The 22,364-nt window shown below is 41.9% G+C and overlaps 1 protein-coding gene across 5 annotated transcripts in view; it reads left to right on the top strand.

Annotated features, from left to right (window-relative positions):
* Positions 1–17,541, top strand: part of iqcg (IQ motif containing G) — a 90,180-nt gene extending 72,639 nt beyond the window's left edge. For 4 of the 5 annotated variants that reach the window (XM_048542172.2, XM_048542175.2, XM_048542173.2 and 1 more), the window contains exons 11-13: positions 5,972–6,103; positions 10,333–10,434; positions 17,001–17,541. In XM_048542172.2, the coding sequence (XP_048398129.1) occupies positions 5,972–6,103; positions 10,333–10,434; positions 17,001–17,138 (372 nt within the window). In that variant the 3' untranslated portion in view covers positions 17,139–17,541. The remainder of the gene's footprint in view (positions 1–5,971; positions 6,104–10,332; positions 10,435–17,000) is intronic. The other variant, XM_059651126.1, reaches the window with a different exon arrangement.
* Positions 17,542–22,364: the final 4,823 nt, after the last annotated feature.

Consider the following 22,364-nt stretch of genomic DNA (forward strand, 5'->3'; position numbering starts at 1 on the left):
CCATTAAAACATGCTCTGAAGAGGTCTCCTACCAATTATAACAGCACCACTATGTTACCTCCATGGGCAAATATACAAATTTTAGATTACTTATCTGCTTGTTGCTTCATTAGGTGCTATGCCACCTTCAGATGTTGTCTAGCTAATTCCCCTACTCTGTTTAATTTTTCTCTCGCCTCAGATACATAATCCAAGTGTGAAATCTCTGACTTTGGACCTATCAACTTTTCATTAAATAATTTTAAAGGCCCTCTTACTTCATGTCCGAATATCAGTTCATATGGAGTAAACTTTGTCAATTCATTTGGAGCATCTCTAATAGCAATTAATGTAAATGGGATATCTTTATTCCCAGTCATCTAGGTAATCCTGGCAATAAGCCGTCAGCATGATCTTTAGGGTCTGATGCCACCTTTCCAATGCTCCCTGGGATTCAGGATAAAAGTGTTTGATGCCTAAACTATCCATGACCTGAAATAGTTTGGCAGTAAAATTGGACCTTTCGTCTGGCTGAATCTTCCTGGGTTGCCCATAACGGGTAAAGAAAGCAAACAACTCCTCTGCAACTTTTTTTGCCTTAACGTTCTGTAATGGAAATGCCTCCAGAAATTTGGTAGACATATCCATTACAGTTAGCAAATACTGGTTCCCACTTTTGGTTTTAGGGAGAGGACCTACACAATCAATTATAACCTGTGTAAAAGGCTCTTCAGATGCGGGAATTGGCATCAAAGGCACTGGTTTATCATTTGCCTATTGCTTTCCTACCATCTGACACATACGACAGGTACAGCAAAATTCAACAACATCTTTATGTAATCAAGGCAAACAAAAATGCTTCTCTATCTTAGCTGGAGTCTTCCTCACTCCTACCTGACCTCCTACAGGTATTTGTGTGCAACCCACAATATTTCCTGTCTGTATTCTACTGGCAATATAATCTGGTAAACTTCAGCCCATTTAGTGTCTGCATTGACCAGCCAAGGTCTCCATTTCCACATTAAGATTTTATCCTTAAAGTGATAGCATTCTGGAATACTGATTTCTTTTGCAAATTGGCTTTATGATATAAACCCTTTATCATCTCATATTTTTGTTATAACTCCACTGATCTTTCACAACTAAACACCTCTGCCTGATCCCTTACCTGCTTAGGTTTTTGCTTTACCATCTCATCAGAGTGTCAGCTAACTGGACCTAAACACCTTCATCTTTCTGTTTTGTTTTCCCTTCTTGTTTTAACTTATGGCAGTGGGATCTTGTCACCACACAGTCCAGAAAAATTCCAGGGTAATTATCTTTTAACTCCTCAGTTCCCTGGATTTCTTTTGGCTTTTCTATCACAGCAGGCAACACTCTTGCCTGTGATCCAGCCAAATCATTTCCAAGAATAAACTGTATTCCTGGAATCGCCAATTTTTCAATCACTCCCACTTTCCCAGTCTTGAATGGACTTTCCAGCCTTATCTTACACAGGGGAAAACTACTCCCTTTATTCTACAGACTAAAGCAATATTTCAGACGAGTGCAAATATTTTCATCTCTTAGTGTTAGAGATACTCTATCTCCCGTATCACTTAATATTTTAATTTCTTTACCTACTCCCCCATTGTTTCTAAGTAAATCTTACCACATAGGTGAAGTTTTTGAAAAGATCGGGTGCTATCTTAATATCCAGCCTGTGACTAGACTGCGCATTCTCCTGCAACTCCTTGACTTATCTTGGGATTTCCTTTACCACCTTAAATAATCCCACTGCTTGAGCCTCTTTCCTGTCATTTTTCTGAGTGCCTTTCTTAACCCACCAACACTGTGACTTTGTGTCCCCCACCTTACTGCAGTGAAAACACCTGAGGTCTTTCACCTCTTTTCTACCCTGTCGGGTTTCTTTTTTCATGTGTCGTAAACTGTTCCCAGTGTGATCTACTTTTTGTTTTTCATTAAATGATCTTTTTTTTTAAACCCAATTTCTACCCCCCTCAGAATGAAATTGATGTCGGCAGCTAGATTTCAACTGATGCACTAATGCGTATTCATCCAAAATCTCTGCAGCTCTTCTCGCTTTTTAGCTTTCTGTTCCTTAACATGAGTTATTATCATTTCTGGAAGTGAGTTTTTAAACTCATGCAGAATAACATCTCTAAGATCCTTCTTTGTCTTTTATATCTTTAATGCTGTCATTCATCTATCTAAGTTGCTCCGTTTAATTCTTTCAGACTCGATAAAAGTCTGACCTGGTTCCTTTCTTACATTTATGAACTGTTGTCTGTATGCTTCTGGTACCAAGTTGTAGGCACTCCAAATAGCCTTTTTTACTTTGTATTCTCCTGCCACCAGCTCTGACAGCGCTGCAAACACCTCACTAGCCAATTTGGGCAACATCTTTGACCCCCCAGAACCTCTAGCAATGTCAAAAGCCATTTCGCCACTTTTGATTTCACCAACAAGCAAGCTAAATTAAACAGATTTTCCCCTACTCACTTAAGTTTTGTTTAAAGATTTAGGACACTAGTCCCCAAGTCTGTTTAAATTTGCTGTGACCCTTTATTCCCCTAAATCTGTTGGAATCTGGCCAGATCCCCCAGATGATTAGCTCCCAATCCGTTATAGAGTGAAGGTTGACCTCTCCCTCTGAGAACAAAAACCGAAACGCCCAAAGAGGAGCATCTCTCTCGCCCTATAACCTGTAAAAGGAGTGTAGAAAGTGGTATAACCTGTTTTTCAGCAATTTAAGAGCATAGGACTATGATGATATGGGAACAGAAATTAGCCCATTCAATCATGGCTGATAATTTTGTCAACCCCATTCTCCTACTTTCTCCCCGTAACCCTTGATCCCTGTGATAATCAAGAACCTATCTATCTCGGTCTTAAATATACTTAATGACCTGGCCTCCACAGTCTTCTGTGGCAGTGAATTCCACAGATTCGCCACTCTCTGGTTGAAGAAGTTTCTCCTCATCTCTGTTCTAAAAGGTCTTCCCTTTACTCAAAGGCTGTGCCATCGGGTCCTCGTCACTCCTACCAATGGAAATATCTTCCTAACACCCACTCTGTGGTTAGTTCTGGTCGTTAAATAAAATAGATCGCTGACACTCATTTTAAATTCAACAAATAACAATTTATTTATCTAACTTTAGTTAATTTTTTCACTGTTAAACTACTAACAAACCAAATAAATCCCTTCTAACCACTAACTATTCCTAACCAAAGCAAGGTTCCAATGGTGTGTTGTTCCAATAAATACAAGCCCCACTTTTGTATAAAAAAGTAAAATTTTGTCACCTGAATTTATAGCCAGGTTACATGTCGTCTGGCATGTTTGGTGCCTTCTTCGTTGATTCAACTGTCAGCAATGCCTTCTCTGTCAGTAATACTAACTACTTGTGCCATTGTAATTTAAATTGTGCTTTCTCTGGGGCACAGAGGAAGCTGAGAGAGAGCCAGTGATTCTATCCTGAGAGTGGAGTGCCGTAAGCCCTACCAGATGGAAGCTAGCTCTGGGCTTTGTGTTCAACTGCCCCTTCTTTTTATACCCTTGATATGATATCAGTATTTCTTACAACAGGATCGGTGCTATGTTGTCAAAACCATCAGACCTAAACCTAATAGGTTTTTGGTATCTAAGTACTGGTATCTAAGATTGGCTAAATTCAAAAGCCTGTTGTCTTAGTTAAAAAAAACCTTCTGCTCAGGCTGCTAACTGTACAGCTTTTCGATACAAATGTTTCAATGCCAGTGCTGTCTGTTTACTTGCAAACTTTCAAGCTGCTGCTCACAGACACCGACGTTAAATCTCTGAGCACAGGAAAAGCACATGATCTTTTAAAGGGACCATGCGATGCTGTCCCCCCGGCATTTTACAAACACTAAATTCTAACTTCCTGTAAGTACTCCACCCAACTTCGCAACAGGTGGGACTAGATCGTGAGTCTTTCAGTCCAGGTGTAGGGACACCACAAGAGGATTCAAATTAAACTTTTTTAATCAATCTGTTCTGATATATTATGACACAGATCTGAAACAGGTGGGACCTGAACCCAGGGCTTCTGGTTGAGGGGCAGGGACCCCCACCACTGCACCACAACAGCCCTGTATTTGTTGTTTTTGTTTCACTAACTCCAAATGGAAGCAGCTGTGACGAGACATTATTTTGTAGACGATCATCAGCTGTGAGCCCCCACTGCCTACAACATAAAATTTAAATTTTCCAACTCATGCCATTGTGATGCCTGTAGTAATTTCATTTATTACCAGTATGAAAATAACACACATTAGAAAATATAGGCCACACTTATGTTCAAAGAATAACCTTTCAGCAAAATGCTTCAAAAACTACAGAAACAAAGGAAATAGGAACTTTGGCTCTTTGACCTCACTCTATCATTCAATCTGGTCATGGCTAAACATCTCATTTAGTATCCTATTCAGTGTTCTCCCCACACCCTTTGAGTTCTTTAGCCTAAACAACTATGTTTAACTCTTTTTAACAATATCCAGTGTTTTGGCCTCAACTGTGTTTTGTGACAGAGAATTCCATAGACTCACCACTCTGCAGGTGAAGAAGTTTTTCCTCATATCAGTCCTATTTGGCCTACCTGATACTGGATTCCTTGGTCATTGGGAACATCCTTCCTGCTTTTATCCCATTATAGGTTTCCATGAGATCATAGAATCCTTACAGTGTGGAGACAGGCCATTTGGTTCAACGGGTTCACAATGGCCCTCCAAAAAGCATCCCCCTTCCCTATCCCTGTAACCTTGCCTTTCCCATGGCTAACCCATGTAGCCTGCACATCCCTGAACACTGCAGGCAATTTAGCATGGCCAATCCACCTAGCCTGCACATCTTTGGACTATGGGAGGAAATCGGAGCACCTGGCGGAAACCCATGCAGACATAGGGAGAATGTGCAAACTCCACACAGTGTAAGGGTGGAGTTGAATCTGGGTCTCTGGCGCTGTGGAGCACCAGTGCTAACTACTGAGTCACCCTGCCGCCCTATAATCATCCCCTCATCGTATTAAACTCCAGTGAATATAGTTCTAACATCCAATTTCTCTTCATACATCAGTTTTCCCATCCCAGGAATCAGTCAACTAAACCTTCATCACACTCCCTCAACAGCCAGAACATCCCTTCTCAGATAAGGAGACCAAAACTGCACACAATACCCAAAGTGTGGCCTCACTAAGGCCCTGTAAAATTTCAAAACATTCCTGCTCCTGTACTTAAATTCTCACTACAAAGGCCAACTTATCATTTGCCTTCTTCACCACCTGCTAGTTTTCGGCAACAGGTGCGGGACATTCAGGCCTCGTTACATCAGTCACTTTCCCAGTCTGATCACGACTTGGATAATGACTTGTCTTCCTGTTTTTGCTATCAAAGAGGATAACCTCACATTTATCCACATTAAGCTTCATCTGCCATGCATTTGCCTACACATTCAACTTTTCCAACCTGCAGTGAAGCATCTCTGCATTCTCACATTTTACCCTCCAACCCAGCTGATGCTATTGAATAAACCACAGCACGAGGTAAGCATTCTTGAGAAGGAGGGGAGAGACAAAAACACTTTTGTTGGTTTTCATTTATATAGCTTTAAATATAACATTATTGTTAAATGAGATACATTGGGAACTGAAAATAAATTAATTAATTTACTTCAACAAAAATTTCTGTTAAACTGTAATGTTGAATGACAAATTAGAATCAGTATCCAGACTGTTATATTGTCTCTTATTATTTGATTACAATAAATTAAAAAAAACTTCAGTACATCCAATACCAGACATAAATAAAAATATGAAACATACAAGAAATCTAGTGTGAGGGAAAAATAGAAATTAATCAGTGACAATAGTCAACCTTGGTATTTGAAATATAATGGAATTACTCAATTTTTCTGCTGATTAATGTACCTTGAGGTTTCCATTTCATACCTCTCCATTCTTTATTTGTCAATCAGGAATTGGAGGAAAGCCTAGAATTTTGGATGGAGAAATATGATAAAGATGTTGAAGCTATGCAGAGTAGTCTGTCTACTTTGAAAACATCAAAAATCATTGATTTACAACGGCTTAAAGAATACTCTGAAAAGGTAATGCCACATTTTATTTATTATGATCGGGGATATCCTGTATGAATTAGGGTAAATTAAGTCACCTGTTATCATAAGAACATAAGGAACAGGGAAAGTACTTTGGACCCCTCGAGCCTACTGTACCATTCAATGAGACCATGGCTGACCTGACTTTCCTCACATCCTTTCTGCTGCCCTTTCTCTGCAGCCTTGATTACCCAACTAATCTAGAATTTGTTTCAGCCTTAAATACACACAAGGACTCCACCCTAACAGCTGTCCGTGGCAAAGCGTTCCCAGGCTCTCAATCTTCTGTGAGAAGAAATTCTTCCTCATTTCAGACTTAAATTGACACCCCGTTACTCTGAGAATATCCCCTCTGGTTATAGACTCTTCCCATGAGGGGAAAGATCTTCCCAGCATTTACCCATCAAGCCCTTTGAGAATCCTACGTGTTTCATTGACATCACCTCTTATGCTTCTTAAGTCCAAAAATAGAGTCCAAACCTGTTTCTCCTTTGTGATAAGACAATCTTCTTCATACCAGGGATCTTAAAACCATAAGACCAGGAGACATAGGAGTGGAAGTAAGGCCATTCAGCCCATCGAATCCACTCTGCCATTTAATTAAGGCTGATGGGCATTTCAATTCCACTTCCCTGCACTCTCCCTGTAGCCCTTGATTCCTTGTGAGATCAAGAATTTATCAATCTCTGCCTTGAAGGCATTCAACGTCCCGGGCTCCACAGCGCTCTGTGGCAATGAATTCCACAGGGCCACCACTCTCTGGCCGAAGAAATGTCTCCTCATTTCCGTTTTAAATTTACCCCCTCTAATTCTAAGGCTGTGCCCATGGGTCCTCGTGGTGTTCCGCAGGGATCTGTTCTGGGACCTCTGCTCTTCGTGATCTTTATAACTGACTTGGATGAGGAAGCGGAAGGGTGGGTTAGTAAGTTTGCCGACGACACGAAAATTGGTGGAGTTGTGGACAGCATGGAGGACTGTTGCAGTTTTACAAGGTTTTGGAGTAGATCTGTAACTTGGGTTGTGGATGTTGAGGTTGGTTGGCTCGCCGAGCTGGTTTGTTGTTCCACAGATGCTTCGTTACCGTGCTTGGTAACATCCTCAGGATATTGCAGGTTTCAGAGGTTGGCAGGATTCAGAGCTGTGCAAAGAAATGGCAGATGGAATTCAACCCAGAAAAGTGAGAAGTCATTCATTTTGGAAGGTAAATTTGAGTGAAGAATTTAGGGTTAATGGCAGGATTCCCAGCAGTGTGGAGGAACAGCGGGATCTTGGGGTCCACGTCCATAGATCCGTCAAAGTTGCTGCCCAAGTTGATAGGGCTGTAAAGAAGGCGTTTGGTGTGTTGGCTTTCATTGGCAGGGGAATTGAGTTTAAGAGCTGCAAGGTTATGCTGCAGCTCTATAAAACTCTGGTTAGACTTGGAATATTGTGTTCAGTTCTAGTCACCTCATTATGGGAAAGATGTGGAAACTTTAGAGAGGGTGCAGAGGAGATTTACCAGGATGCTGCCTCGACTGGAGGGCAGGTCTTATGAGCAAAGGTTGAGGCAGCTAGGGATTTTCTCATTGGAGTGAAGGAGGATGAGCGGTGACTTGATAGAGGTGTACAAGATGATGAGAGGCATAGATAGAGTGGATAGTCAGAGACATTTTCCCAGGGCGGAAATGACTGTTACAAGGGGGCATAATTTTAAGGTGATTGGAGGAAGGTATAGATGTCAGAGGTAGGTCCTTCACACAGCAAGTGGTGGGCATGTGGAATGTGCTGCCAGCAGTGGTAGTGGAATCAGATGCTTTAGAGACTTTTAAGCGACTCTTGGATAGGCACATGGAGGATAGTAAAATGTAGGGTATGCAGGGTAGATTGATCGTAGAAGGATAATAGGTCAGCACAATATCATGGACTGAAGGGCCTGTATTGTGCTGGACTGTTCTATGTTTTTTCTTCCACTCCATACCAGCTCTGAGCTGCTCCAAGGCAAGTTTCCTCCGGGACATGCTTCCCCACACTGGCCTCTGCCTGGGACTTGCTCCTCCTACCAGCATCCACCCAGGACTCGCTGGCCGCTGCCCCAGGACTGCTTCCCCTGCACTGGCTGTTGCTCCAGGACTGCACCTCGCGTCTTCTTCTTTAACTAAGATTTTGTAATTTTCCATGCAACTGACACATCCACCCCTCACTCTTCAGTTTAAGGCACTGTCTACAATCAATATTATATGATTCACCAGGATTCTGGTCCCAACATGATTCCAGGTGGAGCCTCTTCTAATCCGAACAGCTCCCTCCTTCCCCAGTACTAGTCCCATGAATTTAAACCCATTTAGACTCATAGAATTTACACAGCACGGAAATAGACCTTTGAGTCCAACTCATCCATGCCGAACAGATATCCTGAATTGATCATTTGGTTCATATCCCTCTAAACCCTTCTTATTCATGTATTCATCCACATGCCTTTTAAATGTTGTGATTGTACCTGTAACCACCACTTCATCTGGCACATTGTTCCATACACATAGCACCCTGTGTGAAAAGTTGCCCCTCAGATCCCTTTTGTTTCTTTCCCCTCCAGTTTTGGACCTCCCTACCATAGAAAAAAGTCCTTGACCATTCGCCCTATCCATACCTGTCACGATTTTATAAACCTCTATCAGGTCACCCCAGAAAAATGTGTCTCCTCCAGCATCAAATTTATGTTAGCGTGAGGTCAAATCTCACTCAAGTATGACACCAATGACTTTCTTTCATCGCAATGAAACAGAATTTAATATTAACATCGTGTTTGGTTAATCATTACACCTAATTAATCAACAACTAGTTTTGATAAATAAACTCATTCCAACATCCCGACCAAGTTAGGTTACATACTTTCTAACAGTATGAGCAAAATATCCTGACAGAACATTGTTTTCACCTCTGTTGAGGTGCACCCCATCAAGCCTGTGCAGCGTCATTTTATCTAGAACCGTTACCAATGTCTCAGAAATTTAATATTCTGCTGCCTTCACCATCAGCCCAAGCATGTATTTATCTATTTGCATCCTATTTCTATGCTGAAAAGTGCAGGAGTCATCATAAATTACTGCCTTTGAGGTCTGCTTAGCTTTTTACAACTTCCAGAAGGATCCTATTGCCAAATGTTGTTGGTACCAAAACTGAACATAAGTCCTGGCTGTTCATCCTCCCTATTCAACAGAGCTCTGCAGCACTCAATGGCCTTCTTGATTGTGGCTTCACAAGGCAACATGTGAATTATATCTGCAGTCACAGATAAGCCACAGTGTTGCCCTGCCTTCCATACCTAAACCATTCATCTTTAAATTAATTACAGTCATTATTAAAATAAATTCAATGGTTGTTCTATATCTAGTTCAATGGAATCATTCACTTATCTGGTTTATATCATGTTTAATTAGAAATATTAACCAACAGATAGCCAGTACGGGATGTGACTCACTTCTATAACTTTGAAGTAAAATTGCAATACTCTCAGTCAATTACTTGTCTGTTTCCTGGACTTGTTCTGGTTAACTTTAAGCTCTGTTTCTGTTTTGCTTCAACTTCCTCCTCTGCCTCAATCTCTTCACTGGAGGAAACTTTGCTTAGCTTCAACTGTGTGAAATTTATTCCATGACTGAGTACAAGTCACTTGCAACCTGGCCCTTCCGTTGCTGTGTGCCTGACTGGAGCTGACAGGGAAGAAAAAAAATTCTAAATTTAGGACTGCGTAACAATGTAGAACAATTGCTCATAAAGTAAATCAAAGAACTGCGGATATTGAAAATCCAAAAGCTGGAGAAACCCAGCAGTTCTGGCAGCATCTATGGAGAGAAAACAGTTAATGTTTTGAGTCTAGTGACACTTCTTTGGTATTGATAACTTTTAAAGAAAAAAGTGGTATTGATACTGTTGGAGGGGGGGATTGGTTAATGGAGGGAGCAAGTGTGCAGGTTGATGGAGACATAGCCCACACTGAGAGAGGAAAAAGAGTTTGGCAAACGAAGGAATTTTTGATAGTAAGCTAGGTTAGACGACACTGTCACAATTGTTTCACTTCACTGCTCAAGGAGCACATGGATTAAATATCTTTTTATTTCTGAGTGTTGATACATGGTATATCTTGAAGCTTGGCTGCTTATTTATTATTTTATTTCAGAGTTATTATAACTGAGTAACAAAGAATTGAAAAACATCTAATATTTTTCATTATGTCCCTTCAGTACTTGACTTATGAACGAGTAATAATTGAGGATAGGGTCGAAAGGGAGAATGAATGGAAAAGAAGAACACAAGAGGAATTAGAATTTAAGAGCATTATAAAGGTAATATTACTTCCAAGAATTTCACTTAAATATATGAAACATCAGATTAGAATTATATCTGGGAGGTGGCCTTCTTATTGGCTGCCTCCGTGCTCGTCTATTTATGGAAAACAAGCAGACTCGTGATGTTCCAGGTCCAATCAGCAGCCTGATTGGGAGAGGTGGATGCTCCAGAGGCAGTTTGGGCACTGTAGGGGTACCAACGTGGAGGCACAATTCTGTCTTTACAAGAAGAGAGCATGAGTAACCACCCATACATGTTATGGGACGAAAGTTCTCATAAGACGCCAGAACTGAATGAAATCAGTATTAGTAAGCAAATGGTTCTAGGAAGATGAAAGAGGTTAAAGGCTGAAAAATCTCCTGGGCCTGATAATCTACATACCAGAGTAATGAAAGTAGTGGTGCTGTAAATATTGGATGCTTTAGTGGCCATCTTTCAAAATCCTACAAACTCTGTTGCTTCAGATTGAAGAGTGTCAAATGTAACCCCACTATTTAAAAAGAGAGGAAGAAAAACAAGAAAATTGCAGACAAGTTAGTCGAACATTGGTAGTGAGAAAATTCTAGAATCTATAATAAAAAAAACACAGTACATTTAGAAAGCATTAGCAGGATTGGACAAAACCAGCACGGGTTTATGAAAGGCAAATCATGCTCAACAAATTTACTGAATTTTTTTTGAGGATTTAACTGGTGGGATGGGGGAGACCATGTAGATGTTTTGCATTTAGATTTTCAGAAGGCTTTTTGAACAGTGTGAAAAACAGGGAAAGTATTATTTAAATGGTGATATATTGGGAAGTGTGGATTACAAAAGGGTTTGGTGTCCTTACACAACAATAAGTGAGAGAAGACAGGCAGATGCAGCAAGCAATTAGGAAGGCAAGTGATTAGTGGTATTCATTGCCTGATGATTTTAATTCAGAAATAGGGATATCTTACTGCAGTTATGACGGTTTGGTGAGACCACAGCTGGAATACTGCATGCAGTTTTAGTCTCCCTACCCAAGAAAAAATGTGTGCTATAGAAAAATTGCAGCAGAGGTTCACTTGGTAGAAGGGACGGCAGGACTGTCCTCCAAGAAGAGATTGATTCAACTGGGCCAGTATTCACTGAATTTTAGAAGGATAAGATCTGATTGAAATGTATAAAGTTCCAAAAGGACTTGACAGACTAGATGCAGAGAGGATGTTTTTCCAGACTGGGGAGTATAGAACCAGGGTACAAAGTCTTAGCATACATGTAGACCACGTAGGACTGAGATGAGGAAAGATTTCTTCAGTCAAAGGGCAGCGAACTGTGGAATTCCCTACTACAGACGTGTGTGGAGATCAACAAAGAGAGGTAGAGTTTTAGAATTTTTAAAGGCAAAGATGTGGCAGAAAGTGTGAATATGCATTGGTATAGAGAATCAGCCACGACCTGACTTGAATGTGGAGTAGGCTTGAAGAGCTGAATGGCCTACTCCCTAATCCTAGTTTCTATCCTCACTGGCCTGCTTATCAATAAAGAAACAATCAAGATTTAGGCTGGCATGTCCTTCATGATGGAGGGAAGGTCTCCTGGTTCAGAGGTAAGGACAGTACCACTGTGCCACAAGAGTCACCTGATGGAGGGAAATCTTTATGGATTGGAATCAGCTTTAACTGCAGCCTTTCAATCAGTAATGGAGCGTAAAGCTCCAGTAACTCCTCTGCTTCCCCCAGGCTGGTAACATGGAGGTTATATCCATTGAACTGGCAGTTTTCAGATGTGGCAGGGAACTGGTGTACCACCACAAATATTGGCGAGGTACAAAATTGTCTCTAACTGAATTTTTAAACATCAATTCTCTGCCTGCCTCTGTGGGCATTTTTCCTGGCCCACTACCACAGATCCCCTAATGACTTCAAATTTTCCATCTCCAAGGTGAAAATTCAATCAATCAACATTTCAATCACTCAAATAATTCCAATTAATATTTTCAGAAATATAATAATAATGTGCTTTAGCAAAGTCACACTTAAATTCAGCTTATTTAAATAAAAACAATGTGTTTGAAATAGAACTAAAAATTCCTGTCAACTCAGCAGGTCATGCAGAAACAAATAAGTTGATGCTTTATGCGTAAAACTAAATAATCAGAACGGTTAACAATTATAGATGAACTAAACGCATTTACAAAGAGTTAAAATAAAATGAGCAGAATGGGAGACAATACACATACAAGCAGAAATAGAATTGGACCGCAACTTCCCCCCCACAGTGGTCGAGAATGCCCTTGACCACATCTTTCACATTTTCCGCAACTCATCCCTCACACCCCGTCCCTGCAATAACCGCCAAAAGAGAATCCCCCTCGTCCTCACAGACCACCCCACCAACCTCCGGATCCAACGAATCATCTTCCGACCCCACCACCAAAGACATTTTTCCATCCCCACCCTTGTCTGCTTTCCAGGGGGACCACTCTCTCCGGGACTCCCTTGTCTGCTCCACACTCCCCTCCAACCCCACCACACCCGGCACCTTCCCCTGCAACCACAGGAAGTGCTACACTTGCTCCTACATGTCCTCCCTCACCCCCAACCCGGCCCCAAGATGACTTTCTACATCAAGCAGACCTGCACATCTGCTAAAGTGGTATACTGCATCCACTGCACCCATTGTGGCTTCCTCTACATTGGGGAAACCAAACAGAGGCTTGGGGACCGCTTTGCAGAACACCAACGCTCGGTTTGCAGTAAACAACTGCATCTCCCAATCACGAACCGTTTCAACTCCTCCTCCCATTCCTCAGACGACATGTCCATGGGCCTCCTGCAGTGCCACAATGATGCCACCCGAAGGTTGCAGGAACAGCAACTCATATTCCGCTTGGGAACCATGACGCCCAATGGTATCAATATGGATTTCACAATCTTCAAAATCTCCCCTCCCCCTACTGCATCCCAAAACCAGACCGGCTCGTCCCCACCTCCCTAACCTGTTCTTTCTCTCACCTATCCCCTCCTCCCACCTCAAGCTGCACTTCCATTTCCTACCTAGTAACCTCACCCTGCCCCCTTAACCTTTCCATCCTCCCTGGACTGACCTATCCCCTCCCTACATACACTCACCTCCACAGGCTTCATCCCCGCCGCTTTAACTTGTATGTCTCCTCACCACCTATCTTCTCCTCTATCCCTATTTATTTCAGAACCCTCTTCCCCTCCCCTCTTTTCTGATAAAGGATCTAGGCCCGAAACGTCACCTTTTGTGCTCCTAAGATGTTGCTTGACCGGCTGTGTTCATCCAGCTCCACACTTTGTTATCTTTGCTCTATAAATTTGCTGAGTGCAAAGCAATGGATTGTTAAATGCAGGCAATATTAACATGAGGTGTTATGGAACATGATGAGAGGAATTAACATATTTATGAGACATGGAGAATATGTTAATAATTCGGAAGGTGACGATGAGGTGGATATTCCAACACGAAAATCTAGCAAAGTCAACAAGACTCTTTTGTCTCAGGAGACTGGGGCAAGAAAAGTGCAAGTCAAAATTCATCTCATTTTTACGATCACTAGTTTTAGATTCTCCTACAGATGAAAGTACATTCTCTACATTACCATATTTAACATGGTCACAATTTGAAAGAATTTGTGGGACAGATGAATTTATAGATATTTTTGTGAGGAGGACAATAATAAAGTACATGTAGATCAGATAAAATAAAAGGCGGCTTGTGTGGAACATAAACACAATTGTAGAGCTTCCTGGCCTAGTTTTCTGCTGTATATTCTATGTAAATCTGTTCTGGCAGAATAGCAGTAGCCCCATACCACAGTAATACCTGCCAAACAGGAAGTGGAAGCTCAGTTAAGGTGTTTTATTGTTGCATTTAACATTAAAGCCAAAAGTTGACAAAGTGAGAGGACAAGATGCTGTTCCTCGCCGTTAAATTGAGCTCAATTCAAAGGTACTGAAGAAAAAGACAATCAAATCAGAATGGGAACAGGTATGGGAAATTAGTATGACAGTATCATATTGGAATTTGAAGTTATATTTGAAATAAATTGGAGGTGATTGATGAAGTAGTAACCAACTTTAGTCTTTATTATTTAAAGGGAGTTTCATTACCATAAGCAGTAAATGCAGTGGACTGTGTTGAAACAAGTACAAAATTGTTTCCAGTGGAATTCCAAGGGTTCAGTGCTAGGATCCTTGCTTTTTTTTTGCAGGATATTTTAATGACTTGTAGAGAATATGTAAGTAAAGTTGCCATCGTACTACTGGATCATTGGGCTGCTCTCTCATTAAAGAGATACAACTGGTAATGTTTTAATCAGTAAGGCTAATGAAATATTGGCCCTTATTTCAAGGGGTTGGGAGTATAAGAATAGCAAAGTCTGACAGCAGTTGTATATGGTACTGGTGAAACCACATCTGGAGTACTGTGAGCAGCATTGGTCCCCTTATTTAAGGAAGGATATTACTTTCATTGGAGGCAGTTCAGAGAAGGTTCACTAGGATGATCCTCGGTATGGAGTGATTGTCTTAGGAGCAAAGATTAAACAGATTGGGAGTTTACCCACTGGAGTTTAGAAAAATGAGGTGATCTCAACAAAACATATGGGATCCTTAAGAAGCATGACAGGCTAAACGCTAAGAGGATGTTTTCCCTTTACGGAAGAGTCTAGGACGAGAGGGTTTAGTTTCAGAATAAAGGGGCACCAATTTAAGACTGAGATGAGGAGGAATTTCTTCTCCGGGAGAGCTGAGACAAGGTCAAAAATCACACAACACCAGGTTATAGTCCACCAGGTTTATTTGAATGCACAAGCTTTCAGAGCATTGTTCCACTCATTATACCTCAGGAAGGAGAAGTATCAATACATGGAATTTATAAGCAAATGATCAAAGGATTACACAACTGATGTGAATGCATTTAATAACTCTAAATTGGCTAGTTGACCCCCATTGTTAAATCCTTAATCAGTTAGAAAGGAGATGCAGGTTTTGGCAAACATGCAACTCTCCGAATTCTTTTCAAGGCAATGTCCCAAGATAACACAAGATTTGGTCCGTGAATATGAGAGGTGACTTGGATCATGAATTGTGTGCTTTTTGAACAAAATACAGCATATCTGCAAATACAAATTCACCTCATAGATTTATATCTATGTGTCACTATGAGTGAGTGAGGGAGTGTTTGTGTGTGTCTGCGTGTTTGTGAATGTCTGTTTGTGTGTACGAGAGAGAGAGTGTGTGTGTGTGTGTGTGTGTGTGTGTGTGTGTGTGTGTGTGTGTGTGTGAGTGAGAGAGAGAGAGAGAGAGAGAGAATATAAAGCTTCTGATCCCGCGTTATCTCACTTCTGAAAGCCTCCCACTTGTCAGTCATCGCTTTATTTCCGAAAAGACTACTCCAAACAGCTTTTAAAAGTTCCTATCTTGTACCCTCAAAATTTGCCTTAGTTCAATTCAGAATTTTAACTTTTATACAAAGCCCATCTTTTTCCATAACTATTTTAAAACTAACAGAATTATGATCATTGGTCCCAAAGTGCTCCCCTGCAAACACTTTATTCACTTGCCCTGCCTTATTTCCCAAGAGAAGGTCATGTTTTGCTCTTCCTCACCATCCAACACCATGGCAGTCCTTACTATTACAACCCTTGTTACTCTTACATATATCAGATCTTCTAACTTCCTATATTCATTCTGCAAAGCCTCAATCCTTTCCCTAACTATGTCATTCTTATTAATGTGTACAACTACTTCTGGCTTCTTAATGCCCCTTTGACAATATGCTGCAACGTCCTTGCCCCATCACAAGGAAGGCAGCATACCATCCTGAATTCTCACGGTTGTAAAATCTCTTGTCTGACAGATGAGTCTCCTATAAAAATCACTCTTAAATCTTGCTATACCCTGCTTAACTCAAGATTCATGCTTGGTGCCCAAAATCTGGTTGCCACTTCTATGTTCCTCTGACAAAGATCTGGGTTGCTGGTGTACATTTATTACAATACAGAAAGAGTCATGTACATTTGGAATTGTATCAGATGGTAAGGGGCTTGCCTAGCCCGAGGTGCCACCAATCAATGTCAGTATTGCAGCAGCAAGGACAATGGGTACACCTCAGTGTCCATTTGGAATGAGAGAATGCCATGGTATCAGGACACACTTACAATCAGTAACATGATTTGAGGGCCATTCAGATTAGCCACAGCAAGTGGTACTAGAGTCAGGAGATTTTTAAGGGTAGGCAGTATGCGTCCCATGAGACATTGCTGCCGGGGGACTCCACCCACGGGTGCAGAGTGCTCAAAGGGCCCTATCTCAATCTGCAGGAACGCCTGCCAACATTTATGAGGTAATGTCCCAAAATGGCTAAGGGCCCAACTATGACTCGTATAAAACCGTTGACTGGAAGACACTGGTATTTGGCCTTCACTTCCCCTTGCCATTATAGGGGCTGGGAGGGGACTGATAAAATCTAATTTAGCATTTTCATTTATATCGTAATGGAATCTCAAACGAAGTACAATGAAGGAATTTTATGATCGTAAGAAATATTATCTCTATTTTCCTTACAGATCCAATCGTGGTGGCGAGGCGTCATGGTTCGCAGAGGAATTGGAATCTATAAGTACATTAAAAAGAAAGGAGGAGAGAACAAAGGAAAGGGAAAAGGCAAAGGAAAGGGAAAAGGGAAGCCAACTGAGAAGAAGTGATGTGTTTTTATGCATATTCACCATCCATCAAATCATTTGTTTTGTGTAAAAATTAGGTATTACTAGATAATACAGACTAATTGAAAAAACAAAATTACTTAACTAAGTTGTACTGACTGAATAAAATTTTAATTTATTGAAAATCAGGAGGTAATCACAATGGAACTTGTAAAAAAAATACATTCTTCACCTTGGCAAAACAATGGTAAGGGACATGTTTTTCAATATTCTAATGCTGTATGATATTTGCATAGTATTTTAATTTATAAACCTCACCACTCAATATGCCATTTTCCTTCTTAACTGGTTGTTGTACTTGGCTGTGTCCTTTAATTGACTGGTGTGCCAGGGCACCCAGATCCCTTTGTACATCCACAGTCCCAATAAATCACCATTTGTTCAATCATATGAATCCTTTCCAAATATTCTGCTATCACATCTTTTATAAAAGACTTCAGCAATATCCCTACCTATAAGCTCGGAAACCGGATAAGACCCACCCACCCATGAAGGTGTAACAAGATGTCTGAACAGGTTGATTAGGAAAATAGCTAGACTCCAGAATTTTCCCTCCGACTGATATTTTTCCTTCCTGTCCTTTTCAAATAGTGGGGTTACATTAATTGCCATCCAATCTAGAGGAACTGCCCCAGAATCTATAGAATTTTAGAAGTTGACCACCAAATGCATACAATATTTCTTGGGCCACATTTTTCATTACTCAGGATTGGAGATTATCAGGCGATGGTGATTTGTCCCAATAATTTTTCCAGCACCAATTTCTTACTAATACTGATTTCTATCAATTCTGCTGTCTCACTAGAATCTTGGTTCTTTCATTTCTCAGAGGTTATTGTGCTCTCTTTTTATGAAGACTGAACCAATGTTTTTTCTTTGTTGTCCATTATAATTTCCCCTAGCTTTGGACTGGAAGGATCTACATTTGTCACTACCAATTTTTTCTCTTCTCATATTTTAGTGCAAGCTTTATCGTCAGTTTCTATGTTCCCTGCAATTTTACTCTCATGCACTATTTTCCTACTTCTGATCAAACTTCTCTTTTCTTGCCGAGTTCTAAAAGCTTCCCAATTTTCAGGCTTGCTACTTTTTCAGGTATTTTTATATTGTCACCTTTTTCGATCTAATATAGTCCCAAACTTGTCAGCCATGGTTAAGCCAACTTTCCTCTTCATTTTGCACCAGCAATACTCTGCACATATGTTTCTCCGATCACATCTCTTGTTCCGCATTGTAATCTATCTGCTACCTTCAAGCCCATTCACTAAGTCTGTCCAAACTTTCCTGAAGCAGCTTTACATTCATCCTCACTATACACATTCCAATTTAGCTTTGTATCATCTGAAGATATTACATTTAGTCTCCAACTCAAAATTATTGGTATATACTGTGAACAGTGATTGCCCGAAGCAGTATCCTTGCAGTACCCTACTAGTCAGAACCTGCCAACAGAATGGTCAATTTATACTTGCTCAATTTTCTGACTTAGCCGATCATTAATCTATGTCAGTGCATGACCTCCTATCCCACATGCTTTAATGTTTTTAGTTAGAACTGCCTCCTGTGGGATTTATTAAAAATCAAAAATCCTTTGAAAATCTACATATACTACATCTGTTGGCTCTCCTTTATCAATTTTGATGGTATCCTATCGACAAAAATTCCAACAACTTTGTCAAGCACTATTTTCCATTTGCAAATCCATGTTGACAATGTCCAATCAAATCAACCAGGTATCTATTTATTCTATTCTTAATAATAGTTTTTGGCATTTCCCATCACTGATCTAAGGCTACAGATGTTCGTGGTTCCTGGCTTTTTTTCTCTCACTCTCTGGGGTGGGGGTGCATTTATGACCATCCAATCCACAGGAATCATTCCAGAATCTATTAAATTTTGCAAGATAATCACCAATGTATTGATCCTCTCTATCACCGCCTCCTTCAATACTCTAGGATGTAGACCATCATGTTCAGGGAACTTGTCTACTCTCAGCCCTCTTAATTTCTGCAGTACAACACCTTACTGATGCTACTTTCCGTCAATTATGCTTTCTCATGAACTACTTGAACCTCTGAATTTAATTACTGAATGTCCATAAAGAAAAACTTTAATGAGTAGAATTTCAGCAGGGACTTGCATTAGATTCTTTGCTGCTTTTAAAACGGATCTACTGCAATCAAATCATCACGATCTATTGGTCCGTTAGTTAAAATAGAGTTATTATGTACCTGACTACAATTTAGTCATACAGTTGATGTAAGAAAATGTGTGGAAAGTTAGCAATTTAATACATCAAAAACCACCTAACCAAATCAAGACAATTGTCTGAATCAGTTATAATATTAAAATGGGGCACAGATGGTATCCACACATTTGATCACCAATTATTAAGACACCCAATTTTAGTTTCAGCTTATTTTTTCGTGCCTTTTAAAAAGAGTCTATAAAAAGATGCTTTTTTTTTTATTGTTAAGGGGCATTGAAATCAAAAGTAGTGATTTTATGCCTCCGTTATATAAGACAATGTGTGACCATATCTTGAGTACTCTGTGAAGCAGTGGCCACCAAACTTGAGGTGTAAACACATTAAAATTAGTTCAGAGAAGGTTTACCAGACCAAGCCTGGAATGAGAGATAATAGGAACTGCAGAGAATCCGAGATAACAAAGTGTGGAGCTGGATGAACACAGCAGACCAAGCAGCATCTTAGGAGCAGGAAGGCTGAGGCTTCAGGCCAAGACCCTTCATCAGAAATGGGGGATGGGCAGAGGGTTCTGAAATAAATAGGGAGAGAGGGGGAGGCGGATCGAAGATGGATTGAGGAGAAGACAGGTGGAGAGGAGAGAGACAAGTTAAAGAGGCGGGGATAGAGCCAGTAGAGATGAGTGTAGGTAGGGAGGTAGGGAGGTCGGTTAGTCGGTCCAGGGAGGATGGACAAGTCAAGAGGGTGGGATGAGGTTAGTAGATAGGGAATGGGGGTGCGGCTTGAGATGGGAGGAGGGCATGGGCGAGAGAGGAACAACAGGTTAGGGAGGTGGGGATGAGCTGGGCTGATTTTGGGATGCAGTAGGGGGAGGGGAGATTTTGAGGCTTGTGAAATCCACATTGATACCATTGGGCTGCAGAGTTCAGAAGCGAAATATGCGTTGTTGTTCCTGCAACCTTCGGGTGGCATTGTTGTGGCACTGCAGGAGGCCCAGGATGGACATGTCGTCTGAGGAATGGGAGGGGGGAGTTAAAATGGTTCGTGACTGGGAGATGCAGCTGTTTATTGGGAACCGAGCATAGATGTCCTGCAAAGCTGTCCCCAAGCCTCCACTTGGTTTCGCCAATGTAGAAGAGGCCATAACAGGTACAGTGGATGCAGTATACCACTTTAGCAGATGTGCAGGTGAACATCTGCTTGATGTGGAAAGTCTTCTTGGGGCCTGGGATGGGGATGATGGGGGAGGTGTAGGGGCAGGTGTATCACTTCCTGTGGTTGCAGTGAAAAGTACTGGGTGTGGTGGAGCTGGAGGGGAGCATGGAGCGGACCAGGGAGTCAAGAAGTGGTCCCTCCGGAAAGCAGGCAAGGATGGGGAGGGGAAAAATGTCTTTGGTGGTGGGGTCAGATTGCAGATGGTGGAAGTGTTGGAGCATGATGCGTTAGATCTGGAGTTTGGTGGGGTGATATGAGAGGACGATGGGGATTATTTTTGGGTTGTAATTGCAGAGCTGGGTATGAGGGATGAGTTGCAGGAAATGCAGGAGACACAGTTAAGGGCGTTCTCGACCACTGCAGGTGGGGGGACGATTGCAGTCCTTGAAAAACAAGGACATCTGAGATGTATAGGGGTGGAATGCCTCATCCTGGGAGCAGATGTGGTGGGTGGGAGGTCACCTGAAGTGATGAGGTTGTGGCTAGTTTGAGAGATGATGGTTTGGTGCTCAGGGGCGGGGGTCATGATCCAGGGGATGGTAGGAGGTGGTGTCAGTGAGTTGGCGGCTGGCCTCAGCGATGTAGAGGTTAGTGCACCATACTACAACAGCGCCTCCCTTGTCCGTGGGTTTTATGGTGAGGTTGGGATTGGAGCTGAGGTCTGCAACAAGGTTGAAGTGGGTGAGAGGAGTGAAGAGGTTGAGGCGATTGATGTCTTGATGGCAGTTGGAGATGAAGAGGTTGAGAGAGGGTAGGAGGCCATGGAGTGGTGTCCAGGAGGAGGTGGTGTGGTGCAGGTGGGTGAAGGGGTCAGTAGAGGGAGGGTTAGGCTCACAGTTAAAGTACTAAGTGTGGAGGCAGGGGCGGCGGAAAAACTGCTCAATGTCCAAGCATGACTGGTATTCGTTGATGTGTGGGTGAGGACTGACCGTTCATCCTTAGTAAGGGGTGGTCTGGGGGGGTGGTGAAGACTTGTCTGTGTTGCTGTCTCCTTCGGAGCTGCTGGCTATGGAGGCTGTGGGCGGAGTTTCATCCATGATGGATGGAGTGGCATTGCCGGTGTGCAGAGCAGGGTAGGCGGCAGCAACAGCGGTGATGGTAATGTCTGTGGTGTTGGCCTCGGCAATGGAGGCGGTGCCTGCAGTAGCGATGGCATTCGCTGTCCCAGAATTGGCTTACCTGGTGGTGGCGGATGTGACTTCATCTGTGGGTTCTCCGACAGCGGCCTCGTCGCCAATGGCAGCAGGTACATTGTGGGGAAGGTCTTGGGTACCGCTGGGAATTTGGGAGGTGGAGGAAGCCCGTTTTGGGTGGTAGGCACCAGTAAGTTTACTGTACTTACGGTTTTTGGTGTCCAATAAAGCGGAGTAGAATTGACAGTTCAGGTTGTGCATCTCACATTGTTGTGAGTGTGAGCTTCAGGGGTCGCAGAGAGAAATACTTCTGAAGGATCTCAGTGTTCTGAATGTAAATGTTGTCACGGTTGGGGACAAATTGGGAAGGCTTGAATGTGGACTGTAGTCCATAGGAGATGATCTGGTTCCGCAGGCAGGTACTAAGAAATGTGATGTGGCTGTAGTACCTGGTTTGTTTCAGGACATAGTCGAGCAGTTTCAAGGCTGAAGAGGTTACGAGAGAGTTGCAGCAGGAGAGAGATCCCCTGAGGTTTGTCTGGAGGGAGGAGGGTAACTTCTTCATGTTAGGCATTCTGAGAAGAGTCTTTGCAGTGGGGTTAAAATTGTATCAGAGATAATAGGAACTGCAAATGCTGGAGAATCTGAGATAAC

Source organism: Stegostoma tigrinum, chromosome 14, assembly GCF_030684315.1.
Source record: "Stegostoma tigrinum isolate sSteTig4 chromosome 14, sSteTig4.hap1, whole genome shotgun sequence".
Taxonomy (NCBI): domain Eukaryota; kingdom Metazoa; phylum Chordata; class Chondrichthyes; order Orectolobiformes; family Stegostomatidae; genus Stegostoma; species Stegostoma tigrinum.